This window comes from Scyliorhinus canicula, chromosome 1 (assembly GCF_902713615.1).
Source record: "Scyliorhinus canicula chromosome 1, sScyCan1.1, whole genome shotgun sequence".
Classification (NCBI taxonomy): Eukaryota; Metazoa; Chordata; class Chondrichthyes; order Carcharhiniformes; family Scyliorhinidae; genus Scyliorhinus; species Scyliorhinus canicula.
The window spans coordinates 26,375,230-26,398,564 of NC_052146.1; the positions used below are offsets into that span (position 1 = coordinate 26,375,230).

Sequence of the window (23,335 nt, forward strand, 5' to 3'; positions counted from 1 at the left end):
TCCTCCTCAATACATTTCCCCCAATCCCATGTGCTTTAATTTTGCACAATAATCTCTTATGCAGTACTTTGTCAAACGCCTTCTGAAAGTCCAAATATACCACATTGACTGGCTCCCCCTTGTCGACTGTACTGGTTACCTCTTCAAAGAATTCCAACAGATTTGTCAAGCATGATTTTCCTTTCATAAATCCATGCTGACTCTGACTGATCCTGCCACTGCTTTCTAAATGTTCTGCTATAAAGTCCTTGATAATGGATTCAAGCATTTCTCCACTACCGATGTTAGGCTAACTGGTCTATAATTCCCTGCTTTCTCCTTACCTCCCTTTTTGAATATCAAAGTGATGTGAGCTATCCTCCAATCTGCAAGGACAGTTCCAGAGTCTATAGAATCCCGGAAGATGACCACCAATGCATCCACTATTTCCAGAGCCACCTCCTTAAGCACTCTGGGATGCAGATGCTCAGGCCCTGGGGATTTATCTGCCTTCAGTCCCATCAGTTTTCCCAGCACCATTTCTCTACTAATGTTGATCTCCCTCAGTTCTTCTCTCTCACTAACATTTTCCCACATTTCATTTCATTCTCCAACATTTTTGGGATCTGATTTGTGTCTTCATTTGTGAAGACAGAACCAAAGTATTTATTCAATTGCTCAGCCATTTCTTGTCCCTTATTATGCATTCCCCTGTTTCTGCCTCAAGTGGGCCTACATTTCTCTTTACCAATCTCTTTCTCTTCACAGAGAACATATCTCAGACTAATGAACAGAAAGGCCCCCAAAATCAGGGAGAGGGACAGAAGAAAATTCTAAGATGACCTTCTTGTCAAAGGGGAAGAACAGGAACCTGTAAAAAAAGTATTGTTAAGTGAAGTGAAAAGCAAGGAGCAGAGGCCCCAAATTAAAAGGCAGGGCTGCAAGTTGCAGACCTGGAATAATGTGGCCTTGTGAGAAGCCAGAGATCCAAGGAGACCCAAAGGTTGGTGATACCTTTCCACGGACCAGTGAAGCAGTAGTGTTTTGTTAACATGCCTGGGTATATCAGAGATTGTGTGGAAAGTAAAGCTTGAATGGACGTGGCATTCCAGGGCAGAATAACATCAGAAGGAGAGGTTGAAACCCGAGAGATGGATCCTTGGTGAAGACATCCAAGAGAAAGCATCACTCAGGAGAACACTGTGTGTTCTTTGCATGCATAGCTTGGAAACCCTTATCTGAAACACAGAATTCCAACAAAACCAGTTGGCTCAGAGCGTGACAAGTGCCTGGGAAATTGATGTGAAATCCTTCGAAGTTGTTTGGGTGATGTCTGCCTCAAGGTCTGAGTGTGTGGGATGTCTGAGCAGTGTGCCTATTGGTTTACATGGACTGTACTTACTGTGAACATTAGAGATAAGGTGGATTTTGTAACTTGTATTATCTTTACAAATCTGTATATATATGTAAAGTTACAGTTGGGGTGAAGGAGTAATGTAATATAGTTTTTCCTTGTTTGATAAATGTTTTATTCTTTTGTTAAAAATTAATCAGCTGACTCCTGTGAGCTTTGACAAAGAGTCATCCAGACTCGAAATATTTGGGCAGCAAGGTAGCATTGTGTATAGCACAATTGCTTCATAGCTCCAGAGTCCCAGGTTCGATTCCAGCTTGGGTCACTTTCTGTGCGGAGTCTGCACATCCTCCCCATGTGTGCGTGTGTTTCCTCTAGGTGCTCCGGTTTCCTCCCACAGTCCAAAGATGTGCAGGTTAGGTGGATTGGCCATGATAAATTGTCCTTAGTGTTGGGTGGGGTTACTGGGTTATGGGGATAGGGTGGAGGTGTTGACCTTGGGTAGGGTTCTCTTTCCAAGAGTGGGTCCAGACTAGATGGGCCGAATGGCCTCCTTCTGCACTGTAAATTCTATGATAATTTATCTATGATTAGCTCCCTTCTCTCTCCATAGATGCTGTCAGTCCTGCTGTGATTGTTCAGTATTTTCTGTCTTTGTTTCAGATTCCAGCATCTGCAGTAATTAGTTTAGATCCGGTGATTCTGTTCTGTCGCCACCCTTCACATTTCTAAACAAAAATTAAAAAGTTAAGATCTACCAAGCCGGATTCCACCCGGGGACCTTGCTGACTTAGTAGCTGGGATCGTAACTGTAGTGAATATTAGCTATGCGCAGACTGCTCGGAGATACGTTTTTAATTGGCATGCATACTGGGTTATTTTAACAAAGCAATTTGGGTGTTTACATGAATCTTCTGCAATTGCCTACAAAACGGCGCTGCTTTCCAATAATTCTCTGCAAGTAGTAGGATCGAGGTTTGGCGGGCACGTTTGTGTGGTTATTTACGGTAGACAGCCAAAACGATCAGTTCAGTCCAAAGTCGACGGAAACGGTGAGATTGTGGAAACCACTTGGATTGAATGATGTCGGGACATTCCACACCGCATCGGCCTTTCCACCGAATCGTGCTGAATCAGTACTTGTTCCTGCTGAAGAAGTACCCAATACTGACCAAATCAATCACTAGGTAAGAATATTTTAACCCGATGCCATAAGGTGTCAGCGACTGCGAGTTTGTATTGACGTTTACGTGTATTTGTGATGATTTTGTTACACCCCGAATCGGCAAAATATTCTCAAAAAAGATCTGTCTGGCAGATCTTCCTCACGGGGCTTTTTATTAGCTGAAGAAGATGGCGAATTCTAATTGTTTGCGGGCATCAAAGTAGCGAATGTGAAAGACCGATGAGCTGCAAACATTGTGACAGCGGAGTTTGAGGAACACGAGGTTTGCAGCTTGGGAATGGGTGGTGTGAATCAGTTTATGTTCGCAAATGCCACGTATGTAAATTCCTATAGGCTGGCCGTGAATTGTCTAGAAATGCACAGGACTGAAAAGGCCACTCGTGGATTTCGCCATCGATCTAAAAATATTGAACTACACATCTCTTAATCGCTCATTTTGTGAAACAAATCCAGTTTCCTTTCGGATTTGCTGACACGAGCACTATTCCGTCCCTGCTTGGTCTGTCCCACACTCTCGTTATCTTTGTGTTAAATAGTTACATTTGAACTGTTTATCTTGCCTGTCCGAACTTGAGCAGCTGAAAGCAGTTTGGAGTTTAAGTTAAATAATTTATTGGGGTTTAGTTTATGCCTACCCTGAGAATCATAAAACCTCTCCGGAAGTCTCCCTGAATCATCTCTGCCTGTGTAAACATTGCGAGTTTCTTTTGTTTCTGCAGCCTTAATGTTTAATCTCTTCTCTTGCGTACCCTCTGAACCGCAGATATCCAGACTGTAGACCAATAGAATTCGTCGACTAAGCACGTAGGCTAATTTTAGGTGAAAATGTTTCATTGGTCGGGCTGGTTTTCGGCAGTAGGCCTGGAGCAGTCATTGTTTGCTTTATGAAGCTGATGACAGTGATCCCTCCCTCTCCATACAATCTGTGCTCTCGCGGCACCGAGCTTCAACATTTCCACCCACCTTGCACACAACAAATAGTGCCTTCTGTGGGGAAACCTAAAGTACTTCTCGACAGCAGTCGGAACAAAAATTGGCACCGGATCAAAAGAGTAAAAAGGGTCAGAGGCAGGGTTTACGGGAGAGTCTTGGAGGAGAATTCCTGAATTGGGAAAGTATGTAACTAATCTCAAAATGATGGAAATGCTCAGCAGGTCTGGAAGCATCTGTGAAAAGAGCAACAAAGTTAATGTTTGAAGTTGATAGTTGTTTGTTAGAAATGCGAACCAGAAGGTTAATGACCTGATATGTGCGTTTTTCTCTCCATGGGCTTGCAAGGTCTTCTGAATATTTTTTAAAATTTCTGATATCTAACATCTGCAGTATTTTGCCAGACATTACAGGAGCACCTGACTAACATTTGGAGTAGAGTACCAAATTGGGAGATCTGTCCCACAAACTAGTCAACATAGTTATAAGCAGAGAATCATACATTTCAGCTGACATCCCAGACAGACTCTTCCACCATCAGAGATGGGGGTCACAGTGCTGTCAGGAAGGAGTAGTCCAAGAAGTTCCCAACATTGACTCCAGAGACCATGAAATCTCAAACATGGGCAAATAAACCTTCTAACAGCTACTGCCTTCTCTCAGCTTATGTATCGGTATTCTTTCATGTTGAACATCAGTTCGAAGAAATATTGGGATTGGCAAAGAACGACTTGAGGATCGGGTCTTGGATGCTTATCACCAACAGCAACCCTGTGAAGAGCTGGCTACATGACTGAGCCTTCAGCAGGTAGTGAATGAACCAACATGAGGAAAACTGGGGATCTTTACTGATTATTTATTTGTTCATGAGATATGGGTGTTACTAGCTAGCCCACCATTGATTGCCCATTCCTAATTGCCCTTGAAAAGACTGCATATTGATATGGACTGCTTCAGTACCTGAGGAGTCGTGAATGGTCATTGTGCAAGCATCAGCAACATCCCCACATCTGACTGTGTGATGGAGGAAAATCATTGATGAAGCAGCTGAGGATGGTTGGGCTGAGGACACTGCCCTGACAAACTCCTGCAATGATTGTTCCTGGGACTGGGGTGATTGACCTCCAACAACCACAATCATCTTCCTTTGTGCGAGGCATAACTCCAACCAGTGGGCAGTTTCCCCCTGATTTCGATTGACTCCAGTTTTGCTCAGGCTCCTTGATGACATACTTACTCAAATGCTGCCATGATGTCAATGACACTCACTCTCACCTGACCTTTTGAGTTTAGCATTTTTGTCCATGTTTGGATCAAGGCTGTAATGAGGTCAGGAGCTGAGTGGCCCTGGCAGAAGGATATTACTGAGTCAGTGCCACTTTGTAGCACTGGTGACGGACGACACCTTCCATTACTTTATTGATAATCCGGAGTAGACAGATAGTGTGGTAATTGGCTAGGTTGGATTTTTCATGCTATTTGTGAACAGTTCATACTTTGCAATTTTCCATATTGCTGAGTGGATGCCAGCACTTTGCTTATAAATCGAAAGTAGACTAAATGGGTTGGATTTGTCCTGCTTTTGTGGACAGTGCATATGCTAATGTTGTAGCTGTACTGGAACAGACTGCTCAGGTACATGGTTCTAGACCTTTTGTGACTCCTCAGATGTTGACACACTCTTTGCCCACAGGCTGCAAGACCTGGACAACGTTCAGGCTTGGGTGGGAAAGGGGAAAGCGGCAAGTAATATATGTGTTTTACACGTAATAGCTTCTCCAACAACAGAGTCCAACTACGTGACTTTTAAGATTCAGTGGCATTACAATTGTGAAATCTCCCACCATCAAGACCATGGAGGGTTACCATTGACCAGAAACATAATTGGCTACAATAGGCAGTACCTTCCAAACCCACAACTGCTACCACCTAGAAGGAAAAGGACAGCAGATGCATGGGAACACCACCACCTGGAGGTTCCCCTCCAAATCACACCATCCTGATTTGGAAATATACATTGTCATTTATTTGTTACCACTGGGTCAAAGTGCTGGAACTTCCTCCCTAACAGCATGGTGGGTGTAGGACCTGCAACACTGGGATTGAAGAAATTCAAGTAGCCAGCTCACCCCCACCTTCTCAAGGGCAACTAGGGATGGGCAATAAATGTCCTGGAAATTAATTTTTAAAAAAAAGCAGGTCCGAGATTGGATATTGTGCAGCGAGTGACTCATCTCTTGATTCTCCAAAGCCTTTCCTGAAGATGCATAAAAACTTGGAGCAGGAGTAGGCCATCCTTGGGCCTGCTCCGTCATTCAGTAAAATCATGGCTGATCTTTTTGTGGACTCAGCTCCACTTACCCACCCACTCACTATAACCCTTACTTCCTTTACTTTAAAAAAAAATATTTTTATTGAGTTGGGAGGGAAGGTCAATTGGGGAGTATGGAGTGAGGCACTGCGTAGGGTAAACGGGACCTCCTCATGTGCAAGGATGAGCCTGATACGGTTTAAGGTGGTGCACAGGGTGCATATGACTCGGGCGAGAATGAGTGGGTTCTTTCAGGGGGTAGCAGATGAGTGTGAGAGGTGTGGGCGGGGCCAGTGAATCAGGCGCACATGTTTTGGAGTTGTGAAAAATTGGGAATATTCTGGGCGGGAGTGTTCGCGGTCTTAGCCAGGATACTGGAGGAGGAGGTAGTCCCGGACCCTATCGTGGTGATATTTGGGGTCTTGGAGAGGAGGAAGGCCAATGTCTTGGCCTTTGCCTCTCTGATTGCACGGCATCGCCACCGGGGGTAGCGGCTTGGTTGATTGACCTGTACGACTTCCTGCGATTAGAGAAGATAAAGTATGAGTTAAGGGGCTCTTCAGGGGGATGTTTGTGACTGTGTTTGAGGGTCTGTTCATCGCGTGGGAGGAGGGGTGAAAAAGAGGAAATATCTGTTGAGACTGTATAGTTGATTGTAGGAAAGCATGTTTTCCGGGGTGATTGTTCACCGTAACCTATTTTGATACATGTTTGTAATAAACTACATTCCCCCTCCCCCCAGCTTTCCCCCCTCCCCTCTTTTGCTATTCAGGCTGCATCTTAGACCCATCATAGATGTTATAGTTTATCTTTCATCGTGTATTTGTTGTTGCCTCGATTGCGTTGTTGGGGGACCCCCTCTGGCTGCTTCCTCGCTCTTTTTTCTTGACTCCTGATATTTCCCGAGGTTCATCCCTTGCTGCTTCCCCCTCCTTATTCCTATCTGCTCTGTGTGGTCATGTCTGCCCCCATTGGTCCCTCCAACCCCCTCCCTATCCACTATTGGCCTCAAACAGGTCTTGGAACAGGCTGATGAATGGCCCCACACACTTTATGGAAACTCTCGGATGGTATATTTGATCTTTCTCCAGATGGAGAAATTCTGCCAGGTCTGCCAGCCAGTCCGCAACTGTGGGTGGCACTGCTGATCGCCAGTCGAGCAGGATTTTCCGGCATGTGATTAAGGAAGCAAAAGCAAGGGCATTGGCTCTCTTCCCCATATGTAGTTCTGGCTGCTCCATTACCTCGAAGACTGCCACTCTGGGCAGCACGGCAATGGGTCCTGTGGACAGTTAAAGTCGCATGGGGGGGCCATGATTAGTCAGTGTGGTCAATGTCGGGGATTTACGCCATGGCCTTCTTTATAAAATTTGTGTCATCCCTGGGACCATGACCGTCCTTGTTGCCATAAACACCGTCCTCTTGCTAATCAGGATAGCTACCACTCCTCCTCCAGATCTCTTCCCATAACATGAATGGTACATCTGACCCATCCAGCCCTTCCTTACCCGCAGTCAGTTCTTCTCCCTCAGGTGCGTCACTTGAAGGAAGACTGTCAGCTTTCAAAATTGTCAAATGGGCGAAGACTCAGCATCTTTTCGCTGGGCCGTTAAGTCCTCTGACGTTCCAGGTGATACTCCTGGTTGTGGCTTTTGTGCCCCCCTTCCTGCGGGACCCTACAACCATACTTACTTGGTGGAAGCTACCTTGCACTCCAGGATTTCCCTTTGTTAGGGGCCAACCAAAATGGCCGTGAATGCCATTCTCACCATGAGGTGGGCCCCAGCGCTCCTCGGTTTACCTTTGTCCAGGGGGCAGCCAACATGGCCACCAGTTGTGTGTGTGCCACGTGGGTGTACCCCTGTACTCTGGGGATTCCCTTTGTTCAGGGACCCTCCAAAGTGGCTGCTTGCGGCACCATCTTGTTCCCTCAAGCTGTTGAAGCCAACCTGAAAAGCCAACCCTTTCTTATCCTTGTATTTCCCATATGTTCCCCCTTTCCCCTTCCTCTCTGTCCCCCCTTACTTTACCCACCCTTAATTCCCTTTCTGTCTATCTTGTCTTCAAAACATCCAACGAGGTAGTCTCAACTGCTTCACTGGGCAAGGAATTCCACAGATTCACAACCCTTTGGGTGAAGAAGTTTCTCCTCAACTCAGTCCTAAATCTGCTCCACCTTACTTTGAGGCTATGCCCCCTAGTTCTAGTTTCACACGTCAGTGAAAACTACCTCCCTGCAAGTTAGGAATATAATGAATCTGCTGCAGTTGCCTTTATGAATGCAGCTCCAGCAACACTCAAGAAGCTTGACACCAACAAGGATAAAGCAGCTAGTTTTAAGCAGCCTATCCAAGACCCTACAACCTTCTGAAAACCATCCCTTTCTTATCTTTGTCTTTCCTCCGTTGGAGGGATCTTGAAGTGAGGCATTATGGGTGGAGCTCAGAAATAAGAAGGGTGAAATCACAATGTTGGGATGTACTATAGACCTCGCAACAGCCCGTAGGAGACAGAGGAGCAGTTGTGTAGTCCGACACTGAAAAGGTGTGAAAAAAGCAGGGTGGTTATGATGGGTGATTTTAACTTACCCCATAGTGACTGGGAATCTCTTACAGCCAAGGGCTCAGATCGATAGCAATTTGTTAGATGTGTTCAGGAGGGTTTTTTGAGACAGTATGTTGACAATCCAACCAGGGAGGGGGCCATACTAGACTTGGTATTGGGGAATGAGCCAGGCTAGCTGATTGATCTTTAAGGGGGGGAATCGTTTTCGGCTTAGCAATCATAATTCCATAAGATTTCGACTAGTCATGGATAAGGACAAGAGAGGCACATGGGTGAGGGTGCTTAATTGGGCGAGGGCCAATTACATTCAAATCAGACAGGAACTGGGGAATGTGGATTGCGAACAGCTATTTGAGGGCAAATTCACGTCTGACAAAGAACATAGAACATACAGTGCAGAAGGAGGCTATTCGGCCCATCGAATCTGCACCGACCCACTTAAGCCCTCACTTCCACCCTATCCCCGTAACCCAAAAACCCCTCTTAATCTTTTTGGACACTTAAGGGCAATTCAGCTTGGCCAATCCACCTGACCTGCACGTCTTTCGACTGTGGGAGGAAACTGGAGCACCCGGAGGAAACCCACGCTGACACAAGGAGAACATGCAGACTCCGCACAGACAGTGACCCAGTGAGGAATCGAACCTGAGACTCTGGCGCTGTGAAGCCACAGTGCTAACCACTATGCTAACGTGCTGCCCAAACACGTGGGAGGTTTTTAAAAGCCAGTTGATTGAAATGCAGGACAGGCATGACCCCACAAAAATGAAGGATAGAAATGGCAGGTTTTGGGAACCACGGATGACAAGAGAAATTGTAAGCTTGGTCAAAAGGAAAAAAGAAGAATACAATTAGGTCTCGGCATCTAAAAACTGACAACGCCCTTGAGGAGTACAGTGAAAGTAGAAAGGAACTTAAACTTGGAATTAGAAGGGCTAAAAGGGGCCATAAAATGTCTTTTACAAACATAGTCAAGGAGAATCCCAAGGCTTTTTATGCATATATTAGGAGGAAGAGAAAGAGAATGCCCACTAAAGGACAGTGGAGGGAGGTTATGCGTGGAACCACAGGAAGTGGGTGAAATCCTTAATGAGTACTTTGTATCGATATTCACCAGGGTTAAGGACATGACGGATGTTGAGGTCTGGGATAAGTGTGTGAACTCTCTTGAGAACGTCAATATATTAAAGGAGGAAGTGTTGAGTATCCTAAATTGCATTAAGGTAGGCATGTCCCTGGGGCCAGATGGGATCTTTCCCAGGTTACTGTGGGAGGCAAAGGGAGAAATAGCTGGGGCCTTAACAGGTATCTTCACATCCTCTTTGACCACAGGTGAGGTTCCGGAGGCCAGAAGAATAGCCAATGTTATTCATTTGTTTAAGAAAGGAAGCAGGGACAATCTAGCAAATTATCGGCCAGTGAGCCTGACATCAGTGGTGGGGAAGCTTTTGGAAAAGCTACTGAGGGACAGGATGTATGCATATTTGGAGGAAAATGGGGAAGGTCATGTCTCACCAATTGATTGAGTTTTTGAAGAGGTGACAAAGAAAATAAACGAAGGAAGGGGCTGTGGATGTAGTTTAAATGGACTTTAGTAAGGCATTTGACAAGGTCCCACATGGCAGACTGTGTAAAAATTAAAATCACATGGGATTCGGGGTGGGCTGGCTAGATGGATACAGAACTGGCTTGGTTATAGAAGATAGAGTAGCGGTGGAAAGGTGTTTTTCACAACGGAAATCTGTCGCTAGTGGTGTTCCGCAAGGATCAGTTTCCTGGACTTCTGTTGTTTGTAGTACATATAAATGATTTGGAGGAAAATGTGGATGGTCTGATTAGTGAGTTTACGGATGACACAAAGATTGGCGGAGTTGTTGATAATGCCGAGGATTGTCAGAGAATACAACAGGATATACAAAGATTGGAGACTTGGGCACAGAAATGGCAGGTATAAAAAAAAAATCTTTATTGTCACAAGTAGACTTACATTAACACTGCAATAAAATTACTGTGAAAATCTCCTAGTCGCCACATTCCAGCACCTGTTTGAGTACACGGAGGAAGAATTCAGAATGTCCAAATTACCTAACAGCACGTCCTTCAGGACTTGTGGGTGGAAACCAGAGCACCCAGAGGAAACCCATGCAGACACAGGGAGAACGTGCAGATGCCGCATAGGCAGTGACCCAAGCCGGGAGTTGAACCTGGGACCCTGGTGCTGTGAAGCAACAGTGCTAACCGCTATGCTACCGTGCTGGAGTTTAATCCGGACAAATGCGAAATGATGCGTTTTGGAGGATCAAATCCAGGTATAAATTATACTGTAAATGGCAGAACCCTTCGGAAGATTAACGTACAGAGGGATCTGGGTGTGCAGGTCCACAGTTCCTTAAAAGTGGCAACACAGGTGGCCAAGGTGATTAAGAAGGCATATGGCATGCTCGTCTTCATCAGCCAGGACATTGAGCACTTCGTGCAGTTCTGATCACATTATAAGAAGGACGCGGAAGCTTTGGAGAAAGTGCAAAGAAGGTTCACCAGGATGTTGCCTGGTCTCGAGGGTGTTGGCTATGAGGAGAGGTTGAATAACTCAGATTGTTTTCACTGGAAAGACGACGGCTGAGTGGAGACCATTTAGAGGCCTACAAAATTATGGAGGTACAGGCAGAGTGGACAGTCAGAGGCTTTTTCCAGGGGTGGAAGTGTCAATTACAAGGGGGCACAGGTTCAAGGTGAGAGGGGGAAAGTTTAAGGGAGATATGCAGGGTAAGAGAGTGGTGGGTGCTTGGAATGCCTTGCCAAAGGATGTGGTGGAAGCAAGCAACATTTAAGAGCCATCTGAATTGATACATGAATAGGGAGGAAATAGAGGGATAGGGACGGAGGAAGGGCAGAAGTTTTGTTTTTTAGTTTGGGCATCATGATCGGCACAGGGTTGGAGGGCTGAAGGGCCTGTTCCTGTGCTGGACTTTTCTTTGTTTTTCACCCTGTTCACTATTCCCTTCACCATCTACAAAATGCACAACATCAACTAACCAAGGTTCCTATGACAGCACCTCCTAAGCCTGTGATCTCTATCAGAAGAACAAGGGTAGCAGGTGCTTGGAAACCCCACCACTCCCATTTCTGTCCAAAGTTGCAAAACATCCTGACTTGGAAATTTATAACTGTCCCTTCATTGTTGCTGGGTCAGAATATTAGAACTTCCTTTGGGCAGCACTGTAGCATAGTGGTTAGCACTGTTGCATCACCCAGGTCCGATTCCCGGCTGGGTCACTGCCTATGCGGAGTCTGCACATTCTCCCCGTATCTGCATGGGTTTCCTCCGGGTTCTCCGGTTTCCTCCCACAGTACAAAGACGTGCGGGTTAGGTGGATTGGCCATGTTAAATTGCCCTTTGTGTCCAAAAAAAAAATGTTAAGTGGGGGTTACTGGGTTACGGGGATAGGGTAGATACATGGCTTCAGTAGGGTGCTCTTTGTAAGGGCCGGTGCAGACTCGATGGGCCGAATGGCCTCCTTCTGCACTGTAAATTCTATGATTCCTCCCCAATAACACTATGGCAGTCTGTTCGCCATGTGAAATGTAGTGGTTCAAGAAGGCAATTCACCATCACCTTCACAAGGCAATTAGGGCTGGGCAATAAATGCTGACATGCCAGCAATACCCACATCTGTGAATGGAAAATAATCCCATTTCTATGTCGTGACTCCTGTTGGAAAGAATGAATTTACATTGGGTAGGTACAATCTGTAGGAACTGTTCCAGAGTCTATGGAATCTTGGAAGATGACCACCAATGCATGCACTATTTCTAGGGTCACTTCCTTATGTACTCTGGGATGTAGATTATCAGGCCCTGAGGATTTATTGGCCATCGATCCCATCAATTTCCCCAATATTCCTCTACTAATGCTGATTTCATTCAGTTCCTCCTTCTCACTAAACCCTGTGTTCCCCAACATTTTTGATATCTTATTTGGCAGAACCAAAGTATGTATTTAGTTGGTCAGCCAGTTCTTTGTTCTGTATTATCAATTTCCCTATTTCTGTAAGGGCGCTACAATGTCTTCACCAATCTTTTTCTCTTCACATACCTACAGAAATTTCTACAGTCAATTTTTATGTTCCTCGCAATACTCTATTTACCCTCATACTCTATTTTCCCCTTAATCAATTTCTTGGTCCTGCTTTTGCTGAATTCTAAACTGCTCACAATCCTCGGGTCTGTTTTCTACCTAGCCAATTTGTTTGCCTCTTCCTTGGATATAATATTGTCTCTAATTTCCCTTGTAAGCTATTGTTTGGCCACCTCCCCCTTTTATTTTTGCACCACACAGGAATGAACAATTGTTGCAGTTCACCCATGCGCTCTTTGAATGTTTGCCATTGCTTATCCAGTGTCATCACTTTAAGTAATGTTTCCCAATCCATCACAGTCAATTTTCACCTCATACCATCGTAGTTTCCTTTATTTAGATTCAGGACCCTAGTCTCAGAATTAACCATGTCACTCTCCATCTTGATGAAAAATCCTATCATATTATAGTTGATCATCCCCAAGGAGTCTCTCACAACTTGATTGCTAATTATTTCTTTCTCATTGCACAATAGCCAGTCTCGGATCACCTGTTCTCTCATTGGTTCATCAACAGACTGGTCCAGAAAAGCATTCTGTATACCCTCCAGGATTCATATGACTAATTTGATTTGTCCAATCTACATGAAGATTAAAATCATCCATAATTACAAATATTCCTTTATCGCATGCCTCCCTATTCCATGTTTAATGCCATGCTCAACATCAACACTACAGTTTGAGGGTCTGTGTAGATCCCCCACTAATGCTTTTTGCCCCTTGGGATTTCTCAGCTCTACCCATACAGGTTCTACATTGTCAAAGCTAATATCTTTCCTCACTATTGTGTTAATTTCCTCCTTAACTCACAATGCAACTCCGCTGTCTTTTTCTTTTTGTCCATCCTTCCTAAATACTGAATAACCCTGGATGTTCAGTTCCAATTCCTGGTCACTCTGCAACCTGTAACTCTGTAATCCCGATTATAACATATGGACAGGAGTAGGCCATTCAGCCCCTCGAGCCTGTCCTGCCATTCAATAAGATGGCTGATCTGTGACCTGACTTTATATACCTGCCTCGGCCCATATCCCTTAACATCATACCCTTTTACACCTATTTGCACAATAGTTCATCCACTTTATTGTGAATGTCCCCTCACATTAAGGCATAAAGCCTTAAGGTTGTCTTTTTAACATTACTTGTCCTGTTCCCACTATTGTTCACTGTGATCTTGTTTTATTCTGGCCATTCATTTCTCTCCCAATCACTTTTGTATTCCCTTTTCTGTCTTTTTCTTGTCCTTGATTCCCCCTCTGACTCCTTGCATTCCCGTACCGGCCTCCCCGAACAGGCGCCGGAATATGGCGACTAGGGGCTTTTCACAGTAACTTAATTGAAGCCTACTTGTGACAATAAGCGATTATTATTTTTATTATTATTATTATTATTATTATTGCATAGGTTCCCCTGCCATTTTAGTTTTAAACCCTCCCCAACCACTCTAGCAAATACTCCCCCGAGGACATCATTCTATTTCCAAGATTCCCAAGAACCGAAGGTGAGCCCTCACCAGGGAAATTGCTCTGTCAATAGCAGGATTCTCTTCTCCGCTTCTATTAGACTCTCACAGTTCATCAAAGTGAGCACCAAAAACCTGCAACACGGAGCCGAGATCATCATCCAGAACATCATTCACAATAGTCATCATTTTGATGCAGACAGCACTTCGAGTTGTAGGCCTGCTCACCGGCAAAACAGCCACCACAAGCTTGGCCCCACTCTAGCTGCATCCGGCCACCTCAGTCAAATGAGGATTTTTTTGATTTGACTTGGCTCCTCATCGTTAAAATTTAGCCAGAATCTTGCAGGGACGTAGCAAAGGACACGTATCCCAAAAATATGTAATTTTGGGATGTGCATTAGTATAAAATACAGGATTACAAGGCCAGTAAACCCAGAGTTTATGAAAGTGTAGCCACTCCTGAGCTCACATCACATTCTCCCCTGGAATTAAAAAAAATGGTATGAAACCAGGAATGTTAGAGCAGAAGAAAGATTTCAGGGTCCAAGTATAGGAATAGCTAAAAGCTTTTGGACAAAATATAATTAAAAATGTGAATGAAATGTTGGTCTTTTTCTCAGGAGGTTAATAAAATGTTAGTTCTTATTCAGGATCAAATTTAATAACAACAGACTTGAGGGGTGAAATAGTCCACTCCCCTTCTTATTCGGTAGCATAATGCCTGATATGAATATTCCAATACAACTGCTGCAATTCCACTTCCACAAATAGGAAGAGAGGAAATTAATATAAGTTAAAATTAATACTTGGCCCTGTGTGTACTCTTCCACTGCCTTCCAATTTAGAATTCCTCACCTTTCTAATGCAAGAAAGGGGAGTGTCTTCTGAATGAATATGTTCATCTGTTTTACTTTTTCCTCACAGTGGCATTCTCTCAGGACTTGGAAATATTTTGTCTCAAATTATGGAGCAGCGAGGTAAAAGCTCAAATACAAAGAGTCTCACCTTTGATGGTCCAATCAGATTTGGAGTATTTGGGTAAGGACACTGTGATTTACAATGGTGCTTTGTTTTCAATTCTGCCTTGAAGTATAGTATTTAAGTTTGCTTTCACATTTCTCTTTAAATGTTATTGCAGTTGTTATTTGAACACAACACAGTTCGATATTACATTCATAGTTTGAAGAATACTAAGTGTAGTATGCACGTTAGTTTACAGCACTGGCCGAAGATGTAGATAATTCTGTCAATGGATTCAGGTAGTGCTCGTGTCCTATTACGTATCTTTGTATTAGTCCGCTGTATATGTACGTCACCAGTGCTTTGATTGTTATACCGTTTGAATATATAAAGGTTTTAATTGTCCCATCTGTGCTTTGGCACTTAAATCTGTTTGAGTAAATAATCATGTTCCAGGGCTTAGATTTTTCTTACATTTTAGAGTCAATTTTCAGATGGGTTCTGGGTGACTATAAGAGGGAAGTGGATCAAGGAGGCAGAAAAGCACCCACTGCAATGTTCTGCAAGGTGCCACATTGGCAACCAATGGTGTCCATCAAAATACAACACATCCAAATTAGATTTGAAGGGAGCTGAAATGAAAACAAATATAAAAGACTTGTTTGTGGACGGTAGACAAATGTCAATATGCATGTGGTGTTTAAGGCCTTGACTGAGAATTCTGTGATAAGTTTAACTTTTTAAATTAGCTACATTTTCCTCCTTTTTTTCCATCTTACAATATTAATACATACATGGAGGGTTTAACACAAAAAACGACCATTTGCTTCAATCAGTCTGTGTTGGCATTTATCCTTCACGTGAACAAATAATCCTAATCACATGTACATGCCTTGTTCCCATGATCCTTTCCCCTTTACCATCAGCTAACCATTCAGTCCAGTCTTGAATGTTGACATAGTTTCTGCCACAACCGATAACTCTGGAAGTGAATCCTACAACTGTCTGTGCAAAGCAGTTTCTCGTGTTCTGTTCTAAATCTCTTTCATTTAATCTTGTATCCATGGCTACTCATTATAGCCCCCTCAATTAATGAAAATAGTCTGCTTTTCTTGTTCCCGTCTTATTTTTATGACATCCTGGGCCAGTGTGTGCTCGATTCCAGCCCCACTTGACCCTGAGTTGTAACACAGTTGAAATTAACAATTATTTAAAAAAATACCCAAAGTCTTTGGTCTTTCGCTGCCTAATGACTAGACATGATGTGGCGATGCCGGCGTTGGACTGGGGTGAGCACAGTAAGAAGTCTTACAACACCAGGTTAAAGTCCAACAAGTTTGTTTCAAACACTAGCTTTCGGAGCACTGCTCCTTCCTCAGGTGAACTTCATAGGGGCTGGTTTAGCTCACAAGGCTAAATCGCTGGCTTTTAAAGCAGACCAAGCAGGCCAGCAGCACGGTTCGATTCCCGTACCAGCCTCCCCGGACAGGTGCCGGAATGTGGCGACTAGGGGCTTTTCACAGTAACTTCATTGAAGCCTACTCGTGACAATAAGCGATTTTCATTTCATTTCATTTTCATTCACCTGAGGAAGGAGCAGTGCTCCGAAAGCTAGTGTTTGAAACAAACTTGTTCGACTTTAACCTGGTGTTGTAAGACTTCTTACTGTAATGACTAGAGTTATCAGGTTTGTAAATTTAACACAATCAACTTTTATTGATAATAACTACAATTGCCAACTTGATCCATCAAGCGAGCGGCTCACAATGCCCTCTATTTGTCCCTGGAAGAGAAGATAGCCCAGAATAAAATCAATGGGAAACGGCCAAGGCGGGAGACAGAATACAAGAGATCTGAGTCCTCACCCCTATGAAGTACAGGCCCTGGAGATTGTGTGGATGACCGAGGAGAGATGATCCACAGCGAGGCTGGCCTGCATCACAGAGGTGAGGATCCATTGCCCCTTCACCCAGATGACCTGTTTTAAGTTAGCAGTTTACGTCAAACAAAATGGTCCTTCCCTCTCATAGACCATGTGTCCATTATCTTGCAGAATCTCCTTATGACCCCCCCCCCCCCCCCCCCCCCCCCCCCCCCCCCATGAGACCACCTCGGTGGAGAGCTCCGAAGAGAATATCGGCATGGTGCCACAGGTATCGCCCCACCTTCTACCAGCGCAGAGACACACATGTTGGTGGGCGACATTAGTGGACAGGCTTCTAGGGCACAATCTGGTGAGCGAGACACAGTTGTTGATGCACATCAAGTGGAGGCAGGAACATTCAAGGGTCACAGCAGTCGGAGATTTGCTGGATCGCAGGACTTAGCTGGGCCCCAGTCAGATGCTGAACAAGGTTATCCCACAGCTGATGTAGATAATAGGACACAGCCGTGACATTCAGTAGCGAAGGTGGTACATTCCAGCAACTACATAGGCAATTGGAGGAGTTCCAAAGGCTTCAAATGAAAATTAAATGAAATGAAAATCGCTTATTGTCACGAGTAGGCTTCAATGAAGTTACTGTGAAAAGCCCCTAGTCGCCACATTCCGGCGCCTGTCTGGGGAGGCTGGTACGGGACGTAGCAGGTAAAGTGGCAGGAAATGTTGCACTGAGGTCAACACTGCAAGGATTGCGAAGGCAGTGGAAAGCCTGGAGCACAAGGTCCGTGTCTTGATGGGTGGTGTCCAATGCATGGCTCAGTCTCTGATGACCATGGCTGAGGGCCTTAAAATCATGTTCTAGTCGCTGAGGGGCCTGTCCCAGACACAGGTGGACATTGCTGAGGCACTCCAGAACGTGGCCTAGTCACAGAGGAGCATCGCTGAGAGTGACAACATCATGGTGCAAATAATTGGGAGCCACCAAAGGTGGCAAAGCCAGATGACTCAGAAGCCTCTGGAGTTCAATCCAGCTGTCTTTCTGTCCCATGGAGACCCCTAGTGCCCAACTGACATTGTCAGGGAGGAGGATGCACTGGAGGCCAATCTGGGGCTTTCCACCAAGGAGACAACAACAGGCTCCAGTTCCCTTGAATCCTGCCTCCACCCCTCCTGGTGCATCTCAAGGGCAGCAGGCAGAACAGGGTGGCATGCCAGTGGCACCGGTAAGTCGGCCAGAGCCCCCAGTTCCAGGCCCTAGAGAGGATATCCGCCAAGGGCATCAAAGGCCAAAGAGCATGGAAAGGAGCAGGCTGCCTCTATCTCTGATGTGCATCCTGGGGACACACCGAGATGTAGCAGTCGACCACGAATGATCAAAAATATTGAGGATCACTGAGTGAGTACTTGGGTGGGTGGGGTCACTCTCTGTAGCTAGGGTCAACAGAAATGTCAATAGTTCACTATTAAAATATGTTACACCTGATACATAGAACATAGAACAGTACAGCACAGAACAGGCCCTTCGGCCCTCAATGTTGTGCCAAGCCATGATCACCCTACTCAAACCCACGTATACACCCTATACCCGTAACCCAACAACCCCCCCCTTAACCTTACTTTTATTAGGACACTACGGGCAATTTAGCATGGCCAATCCACCAAACCCGCACATCTTTAGACTGTGGGAGGAAACCGGAGCACCCGGAGGAAACCCACGCACACAGTGGGAGGACGTGCAGACTCCACACAGACAGTGACCCAGCTGGGAATCGAACCTGGGACCCTGGAGCTGTGAAGCATTTATGCTAACCACCATGCTACCCTGCTGCCCCAATGTGAAGCCTCTGTCATTTTAATCTTTACAATGGGCCTGCCTGCACCCCCACCCCTTGTTGCCTTCCGCTCCCCTCTCCCTGGGCATAGTTGTGCAGGATCAAATGCCCCCATTGCAAACCCTGTTCAGAACAGTGTGAGTGCGCTGTAAGCAGAAAGACGGGTCAGACTTTGGAATATACGGAGGAGCACCAGAGCTTTCCTCACAGCGAGTTATCATCACTCTCTCTCCAGCCTTGTATATTTTCGGAGTCCTTCCTATTGATTCCTGACTCCCTCTTTCTTTATATTTTTTTGCTATTATCATTTTGATCCATGGGTGCTGAATGGACATGTACCTTTAAACCAAGTAGCATATGGTACTACTTTTTTTAAAATAATTTTTATTGGAATTTTTTACAGAAAATATAACAACAAACAATGAAAAGCAACAATAAAACCCCATAATAACTGTAACACCCCCAAGACCGTATCAAGGCATGTATCACACCCCCCCCCCCAAACCCAGTAAACAACAAGAGAACTTAAAAATAAATTAAATTAAACTTAAATAAGCAAACATAGTCAACGTCACCCCCCCCCCCCCCCCCTTCCCCCCCCTCCCCCCCCGGGTTGCTGCTGCTACTGTCCCTATACCCTATCGCTGAGCCAGAAAGTCGAGGAAAGGTTGCCACCGCCTAAAGAACCCTTGTGCCGATCCTCTCGGGGCGAATTTGACCTTCTCTAGCTTAATAAAACCCGCCATGTCATTGATCCAGGTCTCCACGCTTGGGGGTCTCGCATCCTTCCACTGTAGCAAGATCCTCCGCTGGGCTACTAGGGACGCAAAGGCCAGCACATCGGCCTCTTTCGCCTCCTGCACTCCCGGCTTCACCCCAACCCCAAAAATCGCGAGTCCCCAGCCTGGCTTGACCCTGGATCCTACCACCCTCGACACCGTCCTCTCCACCCCTTTCCAGAACTCCTCCATTGCCGGACATGCCCAGAACATATGGGCATGGTTCGCTGGACTCCTCGAACACCTGTCACACCTGTCTTCACCCCCAAAGAACCTACTCATCCTAGACCCGGACATGTGGGCCCGGGGCAGCACCTTGAATTGGATGAGGCTAAGCCGCGCACATGAGGAGGAAGAGTAAACCCTCTCCAGGGCATCAGCCCATGTCCCATCTTCGATCTGTTCCCCCAGTTCCCCCTCCCACTTAGCCTTTAGTTCCTCTACTGACGCTTCCTCCACCTCCTGCATTATCTTGTAGATATCAGATATATTCCCATCCCCGACCCAGACCCCCGAAAGCACCCTGTCACTCACCCCCCTGGCGGGAAGCAAAGGGAATCATTTAACAATCTCCGCACATTCGTGTTGAGCTGTCTTCCCTTGACAAATCCTGTCTGATCCTCGTGTGTCACCCCTGGCACACAGTCCTCTATCCTGGTGGCCAGGATCTTCGCCAGCAACTTAGCGTCAACATTTGAGGAGCGAGATTGGCCTGTATGATCCACACTGCAAGGGGTCCTTGTCCCACTTCAGGATCAGGGAGATCAGCGCCCGTGACATCGTCGGGGGCAAAGCCCCCCCCCCCTCCCATGCCTCATTGAAGGCTTGCACCAACAGGGGGCCCACCAGATCCACATACTTTAAAAAAAATTCCACCGGGAACCCATCCGGCCCCGGCGCCTTACCTGACTGCATTTGACCAATCCCCCTGACTAGCTCCTCCAACTCAATCGGCGCCCCCAGCCCCTCCTACACACCTCCTCATCAGCCAGCATCCCCACATCCAGGCGCCACAGCGGGCGCTGGTCCCGCGCCTCCCCCATCTCCAAATCTACCCAGTGTGGAGCATGGTCTGAAATTGCTATGGCCGAATACTCGGCATCCTGCACCTTTGGGATCAATCCCCTGCTCAGGACGAAAAAATCTATTCGGGAGTAAACCCTATGAACATGGGAGAAAAAGGAATACTCCCGCGCCCTCGGCCACCCAAACCTCCAGGGATCCACCCCTCCCATCTGGTCCATAAACCCCCTCAGCACCTTGGCCGCCGCCGGCCTCCTACCCGTCCTTGAACTGGACCGGTCCAGTGGGGGATCTAGCACTGTGTTAAAGTCTCCCCCCATGATCAGGCCCCCTGCCTCCAGGTCCGGAATGCGGCCCAACAGGCGCCTCATAAAGCCAGCATCATCCCAATTCGGGGCATACACATTAACCAGCACCACCTTCTCTCCCTGCAGCCTACCCTTCACCATAATATATCTGCCCTCGTTGTCCGACACCATCTCAGACGCCTCGAACGCCACCCTCTTCCCCACCAGAATTGCCACCCCCCCCGGTTCTTCGCGTCTAATCCTGAATGGAACACCTGCCCCACCCTCCCCTTCCTCAGACGAACCTGGTCCGCCACCTTCAAGTGGGTCTCCTGGAGCATAGCCACGTCCGCCTTCAGCCCCTTCAAATGAGAAAATACTCGAGCCCGCTTAACCGGCCCATTCAGCCCCCTCACGTTCCAGGTGATCAGCCGGATCAGAGGGCACCCCGCCCCCCCCTCCCCCGCCGGCTAGCCATAGATCATCGACTGCTCGCCCCAGGCCAGCACACCCTGCCCGACCCGTCCCCCATGACGATACCGCCTCCCCTCTACCCCCCCGGCCCACACCAACTCTCTCCTGGCCCTTCCAGCAGCAACCCGGTGCCCCCCCACCCCCCCGGCTAGGACCCCTCCTAGCCGCGACGCACCCTCCATGGTACTTCCGTGAGTCAGCTGACTTCTGCTGACCCCGGCAACTCCCGCTAAATCCCGGCTCCTCCCGGCATGGGGTCATCCCCTCTCCTGCCACACCTCCTTGGCACTGCTTCAGCGCGGGAAAAAACCAGCAGAGGCCCCGCCCCCACCACCAGCTCCACCCCCCCCTGCCCCACAGCGCGGGAAACCAGAGGAAAGCCCGCGCTTTCACACTGCCCTACCCCACCCTTCTGACGCAGCTCCCCAAATTCCAGCTCCACCCCATCCCCCAGCCCCGTACAGAAGAGGAAATAAAAAAAACAAACCCCCAACACTCCCCACATAACCCAAAACCATACCCAACAGACCCACCTGGAAACAGAGCAAAAAACCAGCATAGAAAACACATGTCAAAATTACAAAAACAGCAACAGCAAAAACAGCAACGACCATAGTGCACCGGACCCCGCAGCCCCCAGACCCTAGTTCGAGTCCAGCTTCTCCGCCTGTTCAAAGGCCCACGCCTCCTCCGGGGACTCGAAGTAGTGGTGCCGGTCCTTATATGTCACCAACAGACGCGCAGGCTGCAGCATTCCAAATTTGACCTGCTTGCCATGCAGCACCGCCTTCGTCCGGCTAAACCCGGCCCTCCACTTAGCCACCTCCGCACTCCAGTCCTGGTAGATTCTCACGACCAAATTCTCCCACTTGCTGCTCCTCTCTTTCTTGGCCCAGCGCAGCACACACTCCCGGTCACTGAATCGGTGGAACCGCACCAGCACCGCCCGCGGGGGTTCATTTGACTTGGGCCTCCTGGCCAGCACTCTGTGAGTTCCTTCAAGCTCCAGGGGCAAATGGAAGGACCCCGCTCCCATCAACGAGCTCAGCATCGTGGTCACATAAGACGGAAGATCCGACCCCTCCAGCCCCTCCGCCAGACCCAGGATCCTCAAATTCTTTCGCCTCGTGCGAACATCCAGCTCCTCCAAGCGGTCTTGCCACTTTTTGTGAAGTGCCTCGTGCAACTCCACCTTCCCCACGAGGACCAAGTCCTCCTCCTCCTGCTCAGCGGCCTGCTGCTGCAACTCCTGAATGGCCACCCCCTGGGCTGTCTGGGTCTCAAGCAGCTTGTTGGTAGTCGCATTCAGGGAGTCCAGCAACTCAGCCTTCAGCTCCGCAAAACAGCACAGAAGAGCAGCTTGCTGCTCCTGCGCCCACTTCCACAGAAGAACTCAGACTTTGTGGCACCCAAGAGATGGGGGCAGGACTCTGTTCGATTGATTTGCTGGTGGCCAATGAATTGGCCAAAAGGCCATATTCTGCCCAGTAACAAGTTGATTGTGTCCTACCTGAGTGGGATGATTTCCAAATATTCGAGGAAAGCAGAATTGGAGACCTGGACATTCAGGAAAAAGAACCTGGTCTCTCTCTCTCCTTTGTGTTTTCTGCAGAAAAGCTGCTGTATTTCTGAAACTGAATGAATCTACAGTGAATACCATTACATACTGGAAACAGAAATCTGGACCTGAAAGCCTTGAAGGAAAGTGTACAAGAAATAACCATCTGTAACAAAGCCTCTTATCTTTATCCCTTTTACGTATTATTTTACCCTCCCCTTCCTCTCCCCTCTGTGTTTGACTGTCTTGTGTGTATATAGAGTGGGATGAGGTTTTAAGTGGAGGGGTTGGGAATTAGATAATAGTTAGCCTGTTGTATTTGCTGCATATTTAATTATAGTTACTGTTATTAATAAACTTAATTGTGTTTAAATTTATAAATCTGTGATTATTGGGCAACGAAGGGCCAAAGACTTGAGGTGTTCTTCAAATAAAAATTTATTAATTTCAATTATGTTGCAATTTAGGGTCAAGTGGGGTTGGAACTGACCAGGGCACTAGCCCAGAGGGTCATCACCGTATTGACCAGATGACTGTGGTGACACAGGCCCATCACCCTGGAGTGATGTTACACAAACCCTTGGGTGGTGGAACAGGGTGGTCGGAGAGGGGG

At 46.8% G+C, this 23,335-nt stretch overlaps 1 protein-coding gene and 1 long non-coding RNA gene across 2 annotated transcripts in view; both read left to right on the forward strand.

The window, feature by feature from the left end:
* The first annotated feature begins 2,123 nt into the window (after window positions 1–2,123).
* pxmp2 (peroxisomal membrane protein 2) overlaps window positions 2,124–23,335 on the forward strand; it is a 71,676-nt gene continuing 50,464 nt past the window's right edge. Inside the window, exons 1-2 of the mRNA XM_038776715.1 lie at window positions 2,124–2,520; window positions 14,852–14,965. Coding sequence (XP_038632643.1) covers window positions 2,414–2,520; window positions 14,852–14,965 — 221 coding nt within the window. The 5' untranslated portion in view covers window positions 2,124–2,413. The remainder of the gene's footprint in view (window positions 2,521–14,851; window positions 14,966–23,335) is intronic.
* LOC119953025 lies at window positions 16,546–23,095 on the forward strand. The gene is made up of 2 exons (XR_005457946.1): window positions 16,546–16,833; window positions 22,777–23,095. It is a non-coding gene; the product is annotated as an uncharacterized LOC119953025 (long non-coding RNA).